This window comes from Lonchura striata, chromosome 2 (assembly GCF_046129695.1).
Source record: "Lonchura striata isolate bLonStr1 chromosome 2, bLonStr1.mat, whole genome shotgun sequence".
In the NCBI taxonomy this organism is placed as follows: Eukaryota; Metazoa; Chordata; class Aves; order Passeriformes; family Estrildidae; genus Lonchura; species Lonchura striata.
Window position 1 is genome coordinate 66205521 of NC_134604.1, and position 22180 is coordinate 66227700.

Consider the following 22180-nt stretch of genomic DNA (forward strand, 5'->3'; position numbering starts at 1 on the left):
ACGCCGTGTTCATTCCCCTCCTGCCCGCGGCCGCCGCTTTGAACTCCGCGGCCGGGGCACAAGCGAGTTTGTGAGCTCCGGGGTTGCAAGATAAATCACAGCAGCGAAATTCAGAGGGGTTAGAGTGAAAAATAGCTGCCTGTTAGAAGAAGGTCCCCTCTCTTTTCATGCCCTTTTGCTCCTCGTTAATGCTATCACTGTTTATGTGCGATAGCGGCGGCTCGTTCCACACCGCTTCGATCTGGCAGCCCAGGGTCCCTGCGGCGGCCAAGCCGGGCCGGGGGCGCAGGGCAGGGCAGGGCAGCCCGCAGCCCCTGCTCGCCACACTGGCCCTGCGAGGCCTGGGGGCATCATTTTTAAGTCTGGATCCAGACCTCAATTCGGACAAGTAAAGCCAAATACCGCGGGAGGGGCGGGAGGTGTTGTTTAAGTTGTTTGGATTTTTTTTTTCCTTTTCCCACCTATTTCAATACCCCACGCACACAAAAGCTAGCATCGTTAAATATATTTACGGCAAGGTAATTTTTGTTTCAACTCGCTGCCGTTTATCCTTTTAAAATTACTGTAACAATACTTCGCTCAAATATACTCCTTAGCGAGACGCGTTCACGGGCATTGAAAAGATGGGATGGGGAAAACCTATTGTAAAAGGCAGCTTTCTCCACATAAATTGTTAGATTTTAACTCAGGAAAACAAAAACCAAAAAACCCTTCTTTAATCCAAAAGACAAGAGGATCGCTTTTCCACCATCTTATCTTCAATATCAAGGCAATCTTCTGTTAAAGCTGACAGCGGCCGTGTTTAGGAAGCTTACTTGCTTCGAAGAAAATATATAAAAGTATTCTTCTAGATTTAACCATGAAAGCCTGTAGGATAATTTGTATATACATACATAAACACACAGAATCACATGCATGTACAAGCACGCATCTGACACATTAATAAAACTCCGGGATTGAGAAGCTGAGTACAACACCTGACTGATGAACCTTTTAGAAACTGGCAAACTGACCATCTGAGGAGGTACTAAACAGTGGTTGTTTTATGCAACTAAAAAATCTCCTTTGCAATAAGGGGACCGCTGCTCAGAGGGCAGAGAGACGTGAGCCTCCCGCTGCCTTCCGCGGCCGCTCGCCCCTCCAGCAGCGCCGTGCCGGTGCTGGCGCGGCCGAGCCGAGCCCGGGGCTGCGGCTCGCACCGGGGCCAACGCCTCGGATGCGCCCTCTCCTCCTCCTCCAGCACTGCCTGCACACTTCACTACCAGCTCTTGCAAGCAGCACTTCAAATTACTCACTTAGCCCAAATTACTCCGCATCTAACTGTCATGTTGTTAATGCTTTTCTTTACTGTAACACCCAATTTGAGCCCTTATTGCACAATATTTTGTCATTTACGTTGCAAAATAAATAAAGAGGAAGGCAGGGATTGCTGCGCGTACAGGGGGAAGCTAAACCGCACAGTTTCAGTGACAGCTTTCAGCAGCCCAGCGTGGCGGACGGGATAATATTGATACAAACTCTATTTTCTTTCATTTTATTGTTTTCCATCTCCTAATAAACCGAGGTAGCCTCTTGACCCCAGTCAGCTGATCGGAATCACATGTGCCGGGCTTGCCTTGCTGCTCTCCCAGTCTCGCCTCCATCTTCTCTCCCTCGGCGGTGGGAAAGGAGCCGATCAGAGCCGGGGAAGCCCGGCTGGAGGCTCCAAAGGGCAGAGTGATCGATCCGAAACGCCGCTTTAAAGCCTCATCAATCTTCATCTAGGTTGCTCAAGTAATTACGCCCGATTCTCTTGTACGATTACAAGTGGATTTGGGTTTCTATTCCCCAGGCCCCCTTTCTTTGTGTTTACAGAAGGGGGGTCTGGGCTGCCGGCGGTTCCCTGCCCTGCAGAAGCACTTGCCCTCTCAAGCAGAGCGCTCTACCCCTCCTCTGTCCCTTCTCGGGCACACTTGGCCCGGCGCAGGGTGGTGGGCTCCCGGGCCTTTGTGCGGGGAGAAAAGCGCCTTCGAAAGACGCGTCCTGGAAACGACCCGGTATTCTATCACTTTAAGGAGGCGTTTGTGGGCTTTGCTGAATCCCAGAAGGAAGAACATCAATTTAATCCAATTACCTCTTTTCCCTGGTGTTGTGTGGCTAAAATAAAAATAAAGCCACCGCTATTTAATGGCCAAAAGGCCAAACCCTATAATCTGCCATTCAGACGAAGACAATGGAGCGCCTTGGTTAGCGGGTGATGTGCCCTCGCGGACTGGAGCAAGGGGCAGAGCTGCAAAAGCAGGGGTGAACGTGGAGGGAAAGGGAACAGTCACTTCTTAGCCCATTCCAGAAGGCAGGGGAAACCGGGGATTTCTGGCTTTCTACTCCTCCCGAGAAAAGGCTCCGAGCCCCCTCCCAGACTGGTACCTTGGCATCTGCCCTGCCTTCTACTCAAATGACACCCTAGATTTGTTGCAAGGTAAACATGTCAGAGAGATCAGTAAGAACAAGGGAGAAGCATTATCGTACTTTCCAGGTGAGAAAAGCTTTTCTTGTGTTTTTTGTTTAGGGAAAAAAAACAACAACAACAAACAAACAAACAAACAAACAAAAACCCCAAAAACCAAAAAAAAACACCAAAAACCAAACGAACAAAGGGAAAAAAAAACCACCCAAAAAACCATAAAGCAAAATAAATAGCAGTCACTATATGGCATTTCAGGAAAGGGATGTTCAAACTAAGTTTAAAAATATCTTTACAGACTTATTTTCTCAAAGCACAAAATGTAAAAAAAAAAAAAAAAAATCAGCATTAGCACTGTTTCATTTTTACACTTGTCCTTTGGAAATCTCCAATTACAACATGCAATTCCATAGCATGTTTAAGGAGCACTGAGTCTTTTTGTTGTAGCCTTCAGGGAGCAAGCCAGCCACTGAGAGAATACGAAATTAATCCACTACAGCTATAGAGAGAGAGGATTATGTTTTAATCCCCTTTGGGATAGTCTCTGGATTTTAAGGATCCGATATTAAAATGTTTACATAGAGCATAATCAAAATAGCGCAGATTTTCCATATGGCACCGAGCTACCGGGAGGCTTTGGGTTTCCTTCTCAAACCCAATTGATAATCTAATAAAACAAAAGCTGAGCACACCTGAGCCAAGAGCCGCGGGACGGGCTCATTCGCATTCGGGAAGGATAACGAGCTTCGTCTCCAGCCTCCGCCCGGCCCCTCGGCGGTGGCGAGCTGCGCTTTTCCAGGGGATGTAAATATTCATTTCCAGCGCGGCTGCGGCCCCGGAGGAGGCCGGGGCTGGGGCTGTGCTGCCCGGGGGAGAGGCAGCCGGAGCAGCGGCACCCGGGGATGCTGCCGGGCGCTCCCGCGCAGCGCAGGAGCCGCGGGCGGCAGCGCGGGCGCTTCCCTTCCCGCTCCGGGGGAAAAGCCAACCTGTGGCTGCCTCGCTTCTCCCAGCAGGCTGGCGTTTGTGGAGGGGACCCGTGCCTAGGGTGCTTGTCAGCTCTTGGGACCCTAAGCAAAAGCCTCGCTCTTTAAGTTATCCTTTCGTTGCCTCTTCCACATCTCTCCGAAGCTATCGGGACCACCGCAGAGAAAGGCAGCGACCTACCAGAGAAGTTCTGGCCTTAAAACGAGTCCAGAAATCACTTCAGACACACAGGTCTAGCAATCTTTCAAATGCTGATTTTTCCCTTTTGCCTGATCCCTGTGGTCAGCATATGTGAATTACATTTCTAAAATAAACTCTACCACACATCTACCTTTTACAATAATATTTTCTTTCCAAAAGTAAATAATTGTGAAATTAGAAGGTCCCAGTGAATAAAAGCAGAATGTAATTTCCCTGCTCCCCTGCGTAATTTTTGTCAGAGACTTCATTCCCTGCTCTTATAACTTAGATCTTGTATTTTTGAAGTTCAAGTAAAGCAAATCAAGCCAAGTGAAAAGTTCTATTAAGTTTAAAAATTTGTTATCTGCTAATGGAATACCAGTACAATTGCACCTTTTAAGGAAAGCTGCTAAAGAGCAGTATTTTGAACTTATTATGTCAAATATTTTCATTTTCATAAACTCATTTTTAGCTCTAAGAGCTAAACATGTGTTATATTCATGAGCCTGAAAATTTCACTGGAGGTATATCTGCCAAGAAGATTGGGCTCAGTTATTCCTAAGGAGTGTAAGGTACATTCTTTTATCTGCTGAATTGTGAAAAAAGACATTTACCCGCCGCAGGCCTAGAAATCTAACTTTTAAAATAACATTTTGGTGATTACCCATAAAGTATTAGCTGGGAAGAGTACTTTGAAAACATATCCAATCAGCTCAACCAATTTAACTTTACAACCTGCTGGTAATTACTCTGAAAAAAACCAGGTGGATGTTCGCATATTTAATTTTTAACTGGTACTGGTTTAAAAGAAAAAAAACATATAGATATTTTTTCATATACATATATTCAACATAGATTAACTGAAACCAATATTTTTACTATGTGAAATAGTTTGCATAAATTAAATTTTGTAATTTGATATGACACAAACAAGAATTTTAGACTAAGAATAATAACTAAAAATCATGCACAAGATACCTGGAATAAGACAACTGAAATTTTCTCAACACTTTAAGTGTAAAACCAGGTGTATCTGTCACAGTTGTATTTGAAATGTATAAGAATCCTTATACTTAAAAAAAAAAACAGATGTAACACATGCACAAGAACTCAAAAACTACAGTTTCTTGATATGAAAGTCACATAGCATGGAAGTAGAAAGAGGTATAGGTACCAGAATAATTTGGGAAAAGCTTTTTAGTATGAAAAATATTTCAATCAATTAACATCTAATATAATACATGCAGTGCAAAGTAAATAACAAGTAAACAAGGTAAGATTCCTAAACAATTCGCAGAAATTAGTCTATTTTTGTTCCCATTGTCACCATAAATTAACTCAAACTACCCTTTAAAAAGATTTCTGCAGTAAATATATTGAACTTACATGAGGATGGCTGCCCCCAATTTGTTCTCCGCTATAGCAAATACTTGAAGGCAGTAACTTCACTCAAGCCAAGGCCCTTATAAAAATGTACGTAGACAGCTCCCTTTATACACCACTTTCAACAGGTTCATTAAAGATAATTTGCACAAATTTTTAAATGCAAAAACCAGAATCTAAATCTAAATAAGGCTATAATCTTGGTTTTCTCTTCCACCACTGAATAATATCCCAAATTCATTTCCCCTGTTTTCAGAGATGTCGAAGCTTATTTTGTTGGTTTTTTACTCCTGCACAATCATATGTTTCATATTGTGAGAGAGGAATTGACTTTTTTTGTTTGTTTAAATGTCATAGCCAGTGTGGATAGCCCCTGATATTCAAGTTTTTCCCTGCTTTTTCCCCCCTTTCCTCCATAAAGCACATAACACTACTACTACCAACATCAAAGATCAACTTAAATGGTCTTTTTCAACAACAATGACTGAACAATTGGAGCACTTCAATTCTCTTAAGTGGTTGCCATAACAGCAAGCAAATGCGTTTGATTAGAAAGAAAATGTAAATAAAAACAATCTTGCTTATTGTAATTGTGAATAAAATAATAAGAAAGAATTACATAGTTCTGATGAGATTATGAAAATAGTTAAGTATAGTGTTGCTTGAGAAGAAAAAAAGTAATTTTATCTCAAACATATACATATCTATATATTTTAATTAAGTGACATATGCACCTTCACAGGTAAATTATTGTTGTTTTAATTCTATACCTTCCTGGTCTAATAGTACTTCTTCCTGAGGGAAAACATGCCTCCCAATATTCCTAGCAATAACTATTTCTTTATACTGTGTGATAGAAAGCAACCACTTAATAGAACAGTTAGAGAATATGCAAAGACAAACTCAACACGAAACCAAAGTCAGTCTTACTGAACCACAGAAGGTCCTGTGGAACAATTAGCTGTGTGTCTGAGCCCAAAGTAACTCAGAAACACAACAATTCCTCCCTTTTGCCAGTAAAGTCAGATTTACTCTGTGGCACACATGAGTATGCTGACATTCTGAATGGCTTGCATGGCTTTAGCATTTTTCCAGGATGTGTCAACCTGCCACACAATCAGGTATTAATAAGAGTCAAGACTCCCTCTAATGATTTACACCTGGCTAGAAATATAAATATTTGGGATAGGGACCTCACTACTGCAATGCACACATTTGCCACTTCAAAATTAGATTCATACAGTGTGCTCTGCCTGAAGCTATACCTTGGAAGCACTGAGTAAACTAAGATGGTTTAGAAACTTAAGAACTTGATTGTTAAGCAGTGCATCCAGATGTTAGTGTTCTGCACTGATGCAGGAGGACCTGCACTAGCTTCCTCCTCATTCTCAGGTAAAACTTATACTTTTTCAACCTAGAAAACCTAAGTGATGCTGAACACACTCAAATAAGTAACAATTTTTCTCTCTGAGAGAATCACTATAGCTAGCTATTTAATCAAAAAGTAACAGAAAAAATACACCTTAGAAAAGCATATTTAATGTTCAAAAGAATAACGTGTTTAATGTTCATTTAAAGAAGAAAGGAGAAAGCAGAGAGAGCAGCCTGCTATAATGGTATACCACTGAAACAGGAACTTGAGCTAACAAGTCAGGAACACAAGGGATCAAATCCCATATGCCAGTCTGAGCAAACCAGACTTGACAGGTATCTCATACAGTCCAGTTTGTGTACCTTGTCATGCCCATAGGGTTCAATTGATTAGAAATTTAAGGAAATAAGCCCTTCAGCTTTCATTCCTTCCAGTCTCCTTCCTATTATGGAAAAGCTCTTCAGATAAACTGTAAGTCTTGTATTTCTTGAGACCAGAGTGAACAGAAATATTATGTTCAGATAGCTCATGATATTTTAAAGTTCACTTATATAGATAGTAACTCCTATATCTGTGTGGAAATAAAGACATAGGCTATTGGATCAGCATATAACTTGACAGGTATATTTGGAAAAATCACTTGAGATGCAACAGTTGTTAAATTCAAAATTTTCTGAAAATATGAGTATCTCTAAACCACACCAGAGCCAACTTTAGTGCAACTGTGCCCACTAGTTGGCTGCATGTATCGCATTCCCACAGTTAGGGTAATTCAGAAGGCTCTTCCACAAATATCCTCTGGCACCTATTGGAAGGAGAAGTGATGAGGCAGGCTCTGTCATTCAGCCTTTTTTCCTTAACAACCTGATTCCACTGCTGAAATTTTATGGCTTCTTAGGTCATTACTCTTGTTTAAAAGTTTGTTAAAAATGGCTTCCCGCTTCAGAAATTACAAAGATAGAAACTAACAGAGGATGCTTACATAAACCTTGTTTCTTTAGAAAGCCAAGCTAAATGCATTGGATGAGGCTGCCTCTGGTACAATTTCTGATCAATTAAACCGAGATTAACCAAAATGTCTTCTTCGCTGATCTTCTAATTGGCTTCAGAGAAAAAAAAAAGAAAGGCAAAAAAAGTCCTGTCCAAAGGTCAATGAAAGGGCTTAGTTTAACCATAGATACTGTCAATACAGTTCTGAATACATTCCTTCAACTAATCTATGGTGAGTCAGTTCCAGTATGTTCCTATGAAGAATAAATGGATTTTTGCTTGGGAATAAATTGCATAGTGAAGATGAAATAAGATGCAAAATGCTGAAGTTTCCTTATGTCTAGGCCTGTCTTTCTGCAGTCTCCTATATATCAGGTAGCTCATCAGCTTGACCTTTGATGAATTAACCAGTTCCACCCAGGGTGTGACATGTCAGGAAAAGGGAGAAGCTACAGACCTGTGAAGTCATCGGCTCCACTGTAGTCTAATTCTGCAGCCTTAGAAACTTCAAATAAAGAGCTTCGCAAGGTATGGAAAAACAAATTAAATAGACTGGTATCAGTGGACAGTACCATGAAGCACTCTCAGAACCACTCATAAATACAATCCAACAGAATGTGAACTGATTTAATTTTAAAGCTTGGAAAGCAGGAAATTTGGCTGCCATTTTAAAAGCTGAAGGTGCTCAAACTTAGAGTTGCTGTACTAAGGTACAAAGAGAAGAGTTCTTCAAAGCTGTGCTTAGGAGCACTATCATATGTGACTGACAACCACCTTATAAAATATTAAGATATTTTGGATAGCAATATGGAAAAAATTATTAGAATAAACACTGAGTTGTCTAAAAATAGTATGCTATAGAAACTGTGGGCCTTTTTCTTTTTCAGTGTGAAAGCCAACTACATATCAAAAGTATAATTGCTTTCAGTTTATGCCTGAATCTATACTCCAAATTAAACTCATACAAATATGTTTTTCTTTTTATACTTAGACTTGAGGATCAACATCTGAATACATAAAAAACAGAAACTACGGAAATCAAGCTGACTTAAATTTCCATGTTTGGAAGTAAAAGGCTTATGTGGTTACATATGTATCATAGAATGGGAAACGGAATCACTCTTATTCCATATTCCTGTCACTTTCCCAGACAAGCAACTGCCCCAGTGAAACTCCTATCTTGAATGCTAATTTGAAATAATAGTGAAGTTTGAAAGAAAGAAAAAAAAAAGCTGCTTAATAGTGCATGCTGAATTCAGTGAAGAGTTTCCATTGGGAAGCTTTTAAAACTAGGAGAAATATTGATACTTTTTTGTATTTTCTATTGAAACTTTTATATTTGTAACTTAATGGACTTATTTGTGTGTGCACATAGATATACATACTTTCTTAAAGGAAAAATGCATAAAGTATGGCAAAGCTTAAGGTACCTTAGCCACCTCCAGACAGAGAGAAAAAGAAAGTGTAAGAGAGAGAAGAGAGACAAAATGGGAAGGAAGAAAAGAAAGAAAGAAGGAAGGAAGCTAATAATGACTACCTCTGGCTCTGGAAGTATCCGAAGTACAAGTTGTTAGAGAGAGAACTATTAGGAAACACCACTGTGTACTTGCTACAGTCTTTGCTGAGTTTCCCTTATGGTTGTTACTTTCTGCTCTCTGGGCCACTCCAGACCATCAGAGCCACTGGCATGTGGATGGCAACTGCTGCAGGAGAAGGAGAGAATATGATGGGGTTGAGAGAGCCCTGCTGTCCATCACATTCCTCTCCCAACCTCATGGGAGAGGACACACCAGGGCAGGAGGAGAAGATTTGGAGAGGGAAGATGAGATCACCCTTGGAACTGTTGTGCTTTGTTCTCCAGAGGGAGAAGGATAAAGATGTTACCTTTCTTCTACCCCTAAATGACTTGAGTAGGCTGTGGTCACCATTGAAGACAATAGCAATGCTGTTTGGTCCTTTCTTTCAATGCATTACTCTAACAACAGATAATGCAACAAAAAATTTCTCTGTTGGCCTCAAATACATTATTTTTATATGCCTAAAAAATCTAATAACTTGAAAATCTGCCTTCTCAGTAGAGGCTCAAGTTTGTGAATTTTTTTTTAAATTAAAATCTACTGCTTGTCTACCTGGTTAGTCTGTTAACAAAAACAATAGAAAAAACACTACATATATTATTAACATTTTGAGAATGGCAACAGAAGAAAACTCAAGAAAAGATGGTCCTCCTTGACTTTTTAGGCATAAGTAAGAAAACATTTCAAACAGCTTTGCTTACCAGAGATTGTCTACACTGGTCAACTCTTGTAGAGAAAATTCCTTGTCAGACTTTGGTCAAAAGTTTTGAGTTACCATAACTCAAAATGTACAGGTATAAATTTTAAATGCATATTATAAATCTGAAGATGAGTCAAAATACATGTTTTCCATTAAAAAAATACTTATTTTGCAAGTTTTTTTGTGGCTTTAGGTGCAGTTCCTTGATGTGTTACTGGTTTTATTGCTGTATCTGGTCCTATGCAAGACTTCAACATAGTTTCAGAAATGTAAATGAGCTGTTTGTTAAAACCTGGAATAGAAAATTTCCCTGTGGGCTAAATAATTTATCTTTAAAAATTTTTCTTTTTGTACTGCTATACAACTTTAATTGTAAGTCTATGTAGTACAACTTTTGGCACTATTCCAATTCCCTCTAATGACATCTAAATTTTTTTCACTTGGAAATTGGTCAAAATTATGATGATTTTTGTTAGTTTGTCTGAAATGAGACAAAAAGCTTATATTGCATAGGCCACAAAACAGATGTTGATAATGTTTGTCTGGACTTCAAACAGATGACCTGGAAGTGAAAGGTCTTATATCTCATTAATAATAATACAAGCTGTCAAATCCCCCTGACCCAGTGTCTTCCTTAGCACAGGGCATTAAGTCAATACACTCAGCACACTCCCAAGAAGTCTGGAGAGAAGGCTTTTCACATTTAGTCTTCAGGCCAATGTAGACTCGCTATTCGTGCTGGCTCAGACAGAAAATCAGCTCTTGTTTATCAGTAATAGCACAGCTTTCTAGAAATACTTCTACACTGAAGTTCAAAGTTGCTAAAAGTTGTGGCAGGGCTGGGATACTGCATCTGTATCAAAATTCCTGGCCCATTTGTATGGGGGGAGGTTCCTTCCACCTCAAGGCACATGTCCAAGAAGAAGGGAAGATTCTGTACTGAAGTTTATGAAACAGTAAGACTAAAATTCATTAAAGGCAGTTAGTGGCTTTCTTCGTGTTTATTTGGATGAATTGCTCAATCTGCTCATATAATGCAGCAAATAACATTTTTTTATTCTTGCAAGAGTGTTGTGAGGCTGCAATTCACTGTGGCTGATGAGGAAGTCAGCTTCTGAGTTGATTGAGCCCATGCACGTAACCAGATGCCTGCCAAAGCCCTTTATCTTCCTAAAATAACTCAAAGCATCATATCCTCCTATTTTTATTTCCTTTCTTTCTTTCTAGAAAATACTCTTTTAGAGAGTAGCAAAAGATTCCATCAAGCATCCCTTGCTCGGCTGGGGTATATTTGCTGCTGTCACCAGCTCTATGACAAAATAGATGAAATGTGCTTCAGTTAAGAACATGTATCTTTCAAAAATGTCAAGGCTAAATTCTGCTCTCAAGTGCACACAAACAAGTCTCAGCAAGTGAAATGCATCTTCACAACAAAGAAAAGAGAACATCTTCCTAAAATATAGAGATCAACATTTATTTTATTTTTTAATGACCTATTTTAATGCAAGATCAATGCTCTAAAATAAAACTCCAACCCAAACAACAGACTTTGTTAAAAAAACCTGCATTTCTACTAGATCTACTACCTCATGTCCCTGTAAAAATGCAAGCTTATAATATTAGAACACACCCACATATTTTTCATTTTGAAACTATCACCTACTAAGCAAATTGTTAGCAAATTGACATTCTTAAAATCTTAAGAGAAAATGTAAGTATTTAAGAGTCCTACTTCAGCATTAGGAAGTATAAATGGAAAAGAAAAGGACAAGAGTTAGTAATATCAAGTCACTACAGTGGATTTGATTGCATTACCCAGAAATTCACAATATATTAGGAAATTGTTAAAATTGACTGGGCTATCTCAATTATTAGTTCTAACAGAGATGTGACTTGCCTCTTGAAGTGAACAGTCTGGGAAGAAAAGGAGCTAAAACTGAAACAGAAACATGTAAAATATTTTAATGCATAAATGCTAAAACAAGAACAATGTCTTTCACTGACTCATACTGTAAGACAGTTCCAATACTGCTTCTGTAAAAAATTGTGATGCAAACTTATGTCATAATCCTAAAACCATAATAACAAGGAATCAGATTTTCATATTTTATTAAAATGTTACTTAATATAATGAAATTTGACCAATTGCAATTGCAACATATGGAATACTAAGATTATATAATAAAATATTCAGACTATAATTATTTAAAAATTCTCCATACCATATGCAATTTATCAAAGTGAATTTTACATTGATTTGTGCCACATGGTTGATGAAAAACTATAAAGAGTCTCTGGAACAAAAGGTATGTACAGATAACTTCATATGAACAATCTCAATCTGTTTCAAACTTCCCTTTTTTTCAGTTTTAAGTTCACAAATCAAAATACTGCATTATTTATATCCTCTAAGTTAAAATTTTTCTAAAACCGAAGGCCTCATCTGTTTAAAATGTGCCTTAGTTTCATGGAATAAACAATGCTAAATTGTTTTAGTTAAATGTGGACAATCTTAAATCAATTGAAACCTGGTTTATAAAGATTTTGTTTAATTTCTATCTCTTACTGAGACAATCCAAATCGTTGTAAATCAGGTTTGAATTGATTTAAGCTTTAAAGTTAAATTGGAGGCATATCTGAATATAGAAATTCCTATGTGTCATTTCACTGTGAGCAGTAACTAGATATAAATGATGCTGTGCTATACCATAACCAGATAAATCTCAAAGATTTCCAGATCATGTATACCAAAGGTACGTAACTTTAGAATTAGACAAGAACAGACATTGTGGCTTTATTGGGACCTGCTCTTCAGAGCCGTCAGAGATTGTTCAAGCCTACTTAAGCAAAACCCACACCCTCTTTGCCTACTGCTTTTCTTGATTTCAGTTATTGGACTCAAGTTTCAGAACCAAATTCCATATACTGAAAACTGGGAAAACCAGTGATATCATTGTATGGAAAATCATACAAAATCAGCAGCTAAAGAGAGGGCATCATGGGATTCAGGTTTTTTTACCAATGTAAAATTTACAGAAGACATGTATGATACTGTGTGTCATCATTAACTCTCAAAATCAGCTCCAAAGATGAGTGAGAGTTGAATAGCAAAGGCTGCAGTTAATCTAATGGTAAAACTGAGATAGTGGAGTGTGGGCTCTTGTTGAGAAGCTCACAGGTTTTGGTACCATATGGCACCATTATCACATCACCTGACCACACTTGGAAGCAGTTTGCTTGCTCTGTTAGCATTGATAGGGAACACAGGGCATCCTGTCAATATTTCAAAAGCGTTTTTTTTTTTCCCACTTTCTATTATTTCTGCTTTTGCAATACTGACAATATCACCCAATGTTACAAACAGTAAAAGCAAAGGACTAGAATGACTGTGCCATGTCCTGAGGAAGCAGGGGTTGCCCTCCAGCAGCAATCTTGAGTAAAAGGATAAATTGCACATTAATTCTTAAGGACATATTGAACTACTAGGTTTCTGCAGAGGGATGTAGCTATAGGAATAGTATAGCATCAGTGTGTTTGAGCAAAATATCAGTGTTGTGGCATAGAGAAGAACTTCCTATCTGACTGAGATTTTTCAGACTGGGTAAGAATTTTTCATGTCCACTTTGCAATTTTTTATCAGTATTTCAATTCAAATGCATATTTTAGCCTCCAAACAGCCTTTTAAACTACAATTTGCATACTTTGTTAGAAACACTGTTCTTAGATATAAGAACTTAGCCAAAGCAGTACTGTTTTCCTTCTAAAAGAGGAAGGGACATTGATCAAATTATCCCACTTGTGGTCCTGCTTGATGAACTATTTTATTGACTTTAGACAAGTGTCTCAGCAACAGTTAGTTGCAGATTGAGAAAGCAAGTGGAGTGACATATTAACTGCGATAATCATATATTGATGCTCACTCCCAAATTAAACCATCTATTTCCTTCTTTCTGCTATGCTCTAGTTCTAAAGTACAAGACTAACTTCCAAGTCCATGGTTGTTTGGGTTCTTTTGCCTTTTCATTTTTTGTGGGATATTTGTTTATTTGTTTTGTTTTTTAATCATCTATTTATGATCTTATCTTTGCTACAGATTTTCACTATGGTATCAGAAGAAAGAGTAGGAGCAAAGATAGCTATTTCTGAAATTCAGTTATGCAGAAAAAAATTATGACATCACAAAACTCTCATTTAGTGGAGAAATTTAATAAAGATACTCCCAAGTAAATTAATCTAAAAAATGTCATACTTCTCAGTTTTCTCCCATCTGAGAGGAGAATGCATTTTCAACTTTCAACTTGCCCTTTTTTCCAGACTACTTCCCAGGGAAGGTAGTATCTCCTCTAAGACGGAGCTGTAACAGAAGCTGCTAGAAGACAGATGAACAGATCTCACTGCATTCCTTCACCCAGGAAAGAACCAGAAGGCCTCTCTCGTGCATATTTACAGAGGGTTCACTCACAGCTCATATGCTAACTCAAAGTTCATAGCTTAGTTACAGCTTCATTCTCTTTAGGCCTTGCTTAAAACAGGCAACTTTTTCTCTCGGTGTGACAGATGGGTTGAGATACTGCAGATCCCCCTTAACTCCATCACTGAGAGAACTGGGTGTCAGCAGGAGGGCAGGTGTCTCTGCACAAGCTGCTGGGCACTCGGGATCAGGCACAAGCACACTCTGACTCACCAAATCCTTACTTGTGGAATGAGTTCACATTTACACTTTAACACAAAAAAAAAAAAAAAAATAGAGGTTTCACATTGGTATTTACAGACTTTTCAACAAGTGACCCTCACTAATAAAAGAACTTGAGGTATTATTATTTCTCACATCTCTGCTCTAAGACTTTGCAATGGGTAAATGTTTTGTACTCACTGCCCATACCTCAAGGAAATAGAGAGGAAGCTATAAAATCTGAAATGCAAAGAATCTGTTCATATTGCAATTGTATGCTTAGCTGTCAATATTAAGACATTAACCACAAAGGTTAAGAACTAGCAAGCTTAAAAGAGCCTTTTGACTCTTATCTTAGTTGCAATGAAAAGTATAATTACCTGCAAGGTTATCAATCTCTTTTTCTTGTAGCAGGCTAACAGCATCATCATCTCCTTCCAGCATAAGCTCTGTTTCTGCATTCTGATTTACCACAGCTTGGCTTCGGAAAGTTTTCTTTGACTTCACTACATCCTCTTCAGTGCCTAAAAAAAAAGTTACAAATGTTGTGAATTTATCTCAATAGTATTTTAAATATGAAACAATGATAGTCAAGTAGTAAAAACATTGCAGTATAGATCATCTTTAACAAAAAGAAAGGAAGGGAAATTTTCTAAAACTTTACCAAGGTTTACAAAATATGCAGGTCTATTCTGTTTTCTGTCCTGAATAAAATACAAACTTTTCCACAAAGGCTCTCCTGGTTTTAATAATTGCTATTTACTTTGTGTTCAATCTTGTTCCATTAGTTTTCCACCTGCAACAAATTCAGCAGAAATTTCTTTTGGGTTCCTGGTGCCCTGACTCTGACTGACCTGAGAGCACAAGCCATCTCCTCTAAATAAAGAAGCTGCTTTCAGGAATCAAAATCTCTCCAGATTTTTGTCTTTTCAGATACAAGGGAGAGGGTGGTGAAGTAGGAGTTGCTTTATCTCTGACACACAGTAACAGAGTAGGCTATGCAGAGATTCAGAAAAGACTGAGAAAAAAGACAAGCGTGGTGAGGGAACTTTGGTGCACATCTGTGCGTGTGCTTTTAAGCAACACAATAAAAATGGTGGTACATGGATATGTGCCAATTACCTAAATGTTTTCATGGATAATATTAGTTTTTTTTGACTACAGTTGGATTTTTCTATTTAGCCTGATGGTTCCTTATGGCAGGGGATTTAACTTATTGCATTTTGGGAATATCTTACTGGAACTTGCCCGATTTTATTCTTATGATGTAAAAAAATAAATCCGAGTGTGGTCAAATCATAGAATCATAATTTGATTTTATATCATAAATGCCTTTATGTTGTTGTTGTGACTTCCTCATAGTATTTCTTTCTTAGCTGGGAAGAGGACATAAGTTTTATTTTCAGTACTATGGACTCATAGTAGCCTCAGGCAAGAAAGATTTCTATTTTTTTCTTAAACAGAAAACCCTGCATCTTCACCTTGGACCATAAAGACCTGGGCATCTCCACTGCTGTCAATCAAGAAATAAACCCTCAAAAATATCTCTCTTTTTTTTGTAGGATACTTTGTAAATTTGTTTCCTACTAAGCTACAGAATGAGTGTGAAAATAAGGATAACTATGCACATGTGGATTCTGTTTGTCTTCCACAATGCCTGAACTTAAACAGGATGAAAACTATCACAGCAGATGGAAATTGCTGAGGTAAAATCCACTAAGACTCATGCCCCCCTACTAATACAGGGCAACTAAGAGGAATAGAGTAAGCAGACAGGTTAGTAAAGATAGATACATGGAATGGAGTTGATGTATCAGGCAGTTTTGTTATTGCAAACAGTTGGGAAGATGTTATGATTTTACCTCCTACTCTTATAATTAATTAGAGCCTTTTAATTTGCTTGTGCATGGGAGAGTCACACCACATAAATAAAAATGCTAGAGGCATATCTTTCTGAGGGTGTTTTTACTCTGAAGATCACTGCTAACATGCCACTTCATCACAGGCTGAGATAACTCATGTTTTACATGGTCTAACATCAACCTTTTGGATACTATTGCTATAATCTCAATTGCTTTTTCTAAAACTATATTCTGAAATTCTGAAAAGGTGAAGAGAAACAAGTCAGCAAAACCCTATTTTTTTTTTTACCAAGCTCAAAATTAGGGACTTGTTTGTTGTTGTCTCCATTAGGACCATTCTGATAGCTATCAAGACGGTCCTGCTGTATTTTAAATACGCTGTGTTTTGCTGTGTTCACTTATTAGGCTGTGATCATTATCTCACTTGCATAGGTTTTTACTTAATTCAACTAAGTATAATTATTTGCCCAATTTAAAACTGGTTCAATTAACTAGTTGTTGGAAAAGTTTTCAGTATTAGTACAAGTTTTGGATTTATTTTTGTTTGGTTGGTTTGTATTTATTTTTTCTTCCTTAGTCACAAAAAGAAGAAAGAATAGGAAAAACCACAAAAAAGTAACATGCTGTAACAGATTTTCAGTTGCATTACATCAGAATTGCTCTGCATATTAAATCAGTAAGTCAGGATCTTGATATGCTTCTGTTTACAGCAAGGGAGTTGAGCATCATTTGACACAAATAATAATTCCTGTTGTGACACCAGAGGAGACCAGGCCTGAGATGAACTAGCATGGCGGAGGAAGAAAGTGCCAAAACACCATTCCCTTCCTTTTGGTAGCTCTAATCAATTTTATGTAAGTTTCTGATCTTTATAAAATTAGATAATCTTTAAATTAACTAATTGAAAAGCACTAATCTGGAGTAAGAGTCAATAATTTCTGCAGTAACTGATTTATGACAATTCTATAAAATTGTTTATGCATGAAAATATATTTCTTAAATTACCAGGAAGAAAGTCACAAGCTCCAAATCATTACTAACATTTAAACTACACCCAAAGAACTTGAAATTTAGGATATTTTAAATCCATTGTGATGAATGTACCAGATTACAGAAATATTGCCAGACACAGGTGTAAGAAACATGGTAGAGTAGAAGGCACTCAATTAGTTCGGCAAATTTGGAGCTTAGCAACAAGACAAATATATATAAAATGCATCCTGGTTTATAATATTAAAAATACATTTTTTTCTATGAAATATAATAGATAGTCCTTCTTTGTCCTGATAGAAAAAACCCCTCTGGTTTGACTGTTATTAAAATTTATCACTCTGTTGAGTGCACCTTAGTTTTGCTGTACTGTACCAAACATCTATCTAAATGAAAGTTTACAGGACCTGGAGTTGCCCTTCAATCACTATATCCTTTATGAATTAGAGTTCCATTTATCAAAATTACAGCAAGAAGAGTAAGGTCTCACAGGGCTGTCTCATTACAAGGCTTGTAAACACTGTCCTTACAAAGAAATGGTTTAACACCTAACAAATCAAAAACTGATTGGGAATAGAATTTATTTGAGATCATCTATCTTTCGAAGACGTGCTGTACTGAGTGCACTTTGTGGCCTTTCTACCCATTCATCAAGAAATTAACAAGCTAATACCACAGACCACCAGATCTCCTTGGATCTTGAAATGTGAAATATGTTCAAAACAGATCTGTCACAGATGTTCTATTTTTATATTTCAAGACAACTTCAAAAAGCTTTTAAAACAAGACAAACTGTCTAAATAAGAGTAAGAAGAAAAACAACTTGCCTCTTTAAAACCAGACAACAAACTGAATAAAAAATTATATGACATAAATCTATGTCTATTATTGTTAACAGTGATATAAAAAGAAGAAATGAATAAATAAATATTTGATATTTCAGTGTGCTGGAAAAAAAAATCAAAACTTGTTTTTTTTCAAAGCTTCAGCAAAATTACTATGAAATTAAATCTATGGTCAGACATTTCATTTCAAAATTTTTAGCACACAAGGGCCCCATGTTTTAAAGACACAAAATGAAATTGCATTAAGTCTGATAAGAATATGTTTCAAATCCATTAAAACAAGAAAACATAAAACAAAACTAGATGTCATTTCAAGAAAGCAATGTTGTGACACTGGAGGGCACAAAACTAGAATTGGCAGATGCTATCAGCTCTTGTCCTTATTAAGTTCCTACTTAAGGGATATTTTGAGGGACAGACTTAAGGGATAGATTGGGATTTGGAAAAGAGCCTTGAAGCAAGCAGCTAAGTATTTCTTAAAACTACATTTTGCAAAGATTTTGAAGGCAATAAGTCACTCAGATTGCACTGAAGTCCAGCTGAATTTGGTGACTTACTTTCTTGAAACTTAAACACTCTGTCTTAAGCATATTTCAAAAGAATGCATGCACAGGACTAGATAAGGTGTTAAAAAATCCTTCTCTCATTACACTTAATTATTTTTGTAAATGTGCATATTACAAACTGTCTTTCTGTAGTAATTTCAGGATAACTGAAATTAAAAGAAATTAAAGAAACCAACCAACATTCCTTTACAAAACCTCAATATTTATGGGAAGGTGTGTTTTTTATATGTCTGAAAGATTGTATGAGCTGCACAGTAAACTTGTTCAGTATTGACAAGAATGTAATAATCTCTCTTCTAGTAGCATGACTTTTCCTTAAACAGAAACTATTAAGTGGTCAAAAAGAACCAAACAAACAAAACCAACCAAACAAAAAATAAAACCACAAAAAAAACCCAAACAAAACCAAAACCAAAACCCACCAAAAAACTGCCCCCCCCCCAAAAAAAAAACCAAACAACCCACAGAAAAACATTACCACAACCCCTCAAAACCTAATAATTTCCCTAATAAGAACAGGAGGATCTAATGTTAATTTTCAGCTACAGCCACTAGAAGTATTTAACATAGGCAATACTTTATGATCAGGGGTGAGCTGGGTGGGTGTTTTATGTTATCTGAATTTTTGAGTCTCTATTTTCAACTAAATCAATGAATTCCCTGCTGGGTTCTGTAGGTCACAACAGGTTCTAGGGGTGCAATCTACATTGCAAAGACACTGTAAGGGTCCAGATCCACAAAACTTGTCCCTAAATAAAATTTTAAAATTAGCAGTACAAACACAACATATTATTGATTTATTTTATGCTTGTGTACTTGTTTCATAAAAAAATTAAACTAATTACTCTGATTTAGTTGAACACAGTAAGGGAGTTTCTACCTCTCTCTTCTATTTATTTACTATATGTCCAAATAGTGTTTTGTGTTTTTTTCTTTCTGCATTTAGTAAAAAAGGAGGTTAAAAATATGGTTATTTCTAAGAAAAGTTTGCTTGGTAATACTGTGGCCAACAAAAGGAGACTACTGCTTCTTATAAAGTTGTTTCCATAGTTTACTTCAACGAATTACCGATAAGGCAATTTATGTAGTGAATGCTCTTTGATCTTTGAAGAGAGATGGCAGAATGGAAAGTTAACCTCATTTTAATGTTACCTAAATATACTGACAGGAAATTCTAATGTTTCCAAACATCTGGAAATCTGCTTCATGGGATGGTGTTCTTCTTTTCTATAAGAAACCTTTTTCATATACTGTCTTTTACAGTTTTATGTGGCTTCTAAAGGAGCATTGACATAAGTAAAGTCTGTTCTCTTTACAGTAAAATGCTGCATTTAATTAAAAACTCTTTTTTATAGTGACTAAAGTAGAGTTTCTGTGAAGCTTAGCTCTCCTCAGAAAGTTTTAAAGGTAAACTTGCTTTTTGTTCCTTACAGATCTTACAGTATGTACTGCTCTGTAGAACACTGATTTTCTTGCTGAATTTTCACCACATACGGTAGTTTCCATTAATTTGCTAAATAAAGAAAATCAGTATTAGTCCCTCACAGGAGGCTACCTGACAGTTCATGATGTGAGCCATGAAACTGCATCACAGTTGAAATATAATTTATCAACAGAGTTTGGAAGAACAAAGCATTTTTTTTGAGAGAGATTTTTTCTTTATTGCACAAAATAACTTCTACAGGAAGAACCAAGGTTATTTATGGAAAAAAATAAAGTGTACTGCTATTATATACATTTTTTCTCATTCAACAATAACAATAGTTGAAAATACTTAGAAAAAAAAGATTTGCTAGATAATCTATCTTCCTGCTTTATGTATTCTAACATACATAAAGCTTTAATTGCTAATCTTCAGTAACTTGATTAGGCACTGCTACCCTTGCAGCGGTCACAGTTATGTAGAGCAGCTGCCTGGGAGTCTGTAAACTGACCTCTACAAAACCCAGCAAGATTAAATCATCGACATGGTGCCTACTCTATCTCAGCCTAGTATCTTCCTGCAGGACTGCAGGGCCAGCCTTCCCGGGGCTGTGCTGGCTCCATGGGAAACGTGCCCTTCCTATCCCGAGTCTGCTCAAGGGACTGAACTGTTGGCTTTGCGCAGCAGCCCAATGCTGGCACATCACGGCCAGCCCCAATAAGCTGTCCCCACCTGTGCCTGCTGGGGCTGTTATTTAAATTGCAATGTGTTTCTGGAATGGGAAGCTTTGACTGGCATATAATTAAGTTTCCCCAGAGAATCAGAGAAGTGACTGTTGATAAAGGAAGGCTGGTTTTAATAGATTTAATAAAAAACAGAGAAATCTAAATCACATTTTCATTATTAGGGATCTTTGAAGTAATGAGGAAGAAAAACTATGAAAATTGTATGGAAATTAAAAATTGTATATTTTTGTATTGAAAATTACTTCCACCAAAAGTAAAACCAAATCACATTTTTGTTTTCTATAATGGAGAAGTACCTGGAAATTTAATAATAGACATTTTATCAATTTTTCTCTAATTTTTATATCTAACATCTGACCAAGTAATCTTCTTCATATAGGTAATTTGTAAATAAATACTTAATTGCTTTATATGTTTTCTTTTTCATATTCTCAGATGTTTTGCACTGTAAAACGAGACTGACACAGACTATGCCAATGAGGAGATTGAGAATACAGGCGAGGCCAAAACAAATATGTTTCTCAGATGAGGCTGAGGGCTTTTTAAAAAATAAATACTTGTAGTCAAAGTGTTTTATATTAATAGAAATGGTCCCTCATAAAAATAAAGGTTAAAGTACCATGTTGCCATGTTGGGTACTTTTTTTGTTTTGTTTTGTTTTGTTTCCAGACACAAAAATTGAGATTCAGAGTGGTCATGAAATTTATTTTTAGCAGCTGCCTAAATTGTCATTATATCTATATGAGATTTCAGGATTTCTGAGTGCATGAGAGGGATACTGCACTGATCCAGCACTGACCATAAACAGCCAACTATTCCAGGCAGATATTCCCAGTCCAGCAAGTGTTCCAATGCATTTCAGGCTCCTGAAAGGCAGTCCCCATTCTGACTGGAACCAGAGGGAGTCCCTCTGATGGGAACTAACAACAGTCAAATGTTTATATTTGGATTAAGATGTAGCTTGCCACTGTACACAGAGGAATGGATTCATATTTCATGACTGACAACCTTTACAAATTCCTGATAGTTTGAAGGTTAGCATTTTGGTGTATACTGTAGTTTGATAAATTGCAGAAAGAAACCAAATTCTTCTGCAAATAATTTCAAGCAAAGATGATACAGAACAAAAATAATTAAGAGCAATAAAATTTTCCTAGGTATGTTTCTAGCCATTTTTAAAAAGTACAGTAATAGCTGAGAGGAAAATATCTACATCACACCAACAGTTACTGCTCAGTGGAAAGGACATCAAGGACACTTGCGAGTAAGAGAATTGGATCAATATTAACGCGATTTTCATTTCATGCTTCCCCAACTCCAGTAAGCTGACAATATACTCTGATTATGTGAACTGCTTCTGAGTAACATAGAAAAGGTTATTAGAGCAAGAGGTGGAAATGGAATGCACTTTTTATATTGACAGGTCTGCTAATAGAGTGTACTGATT

At 37.2% G+C, this 22180-nt stretch overlaps 1 protein-coding gene across 5 annotated transcripts in view; it reads right to left on the reverse strand.

Annotated features, from left to right (window-relative positions):
* Nucleotides 1-22180, reverse strand: part of NBEA (neurobeachin) — a 451486-nt gene that overhangs the window by 146807 nt on the left and 282499 nt on the right. For all 5 annotated transcript variants that reach the window (XM_021541930.3, XM_021541926.2, XM_021541925.3 and 2 more), the window contains one exon: nucleotides 14682-14825. In XM_021541930.3, coding sequence (XP_021397605.2) covers nucleotides 14682-14825 — 144 coding nt within the window. The remainder of the gene's footprint in view (nucleotides 1-14681; nucleotides 14826-22180) is intronic.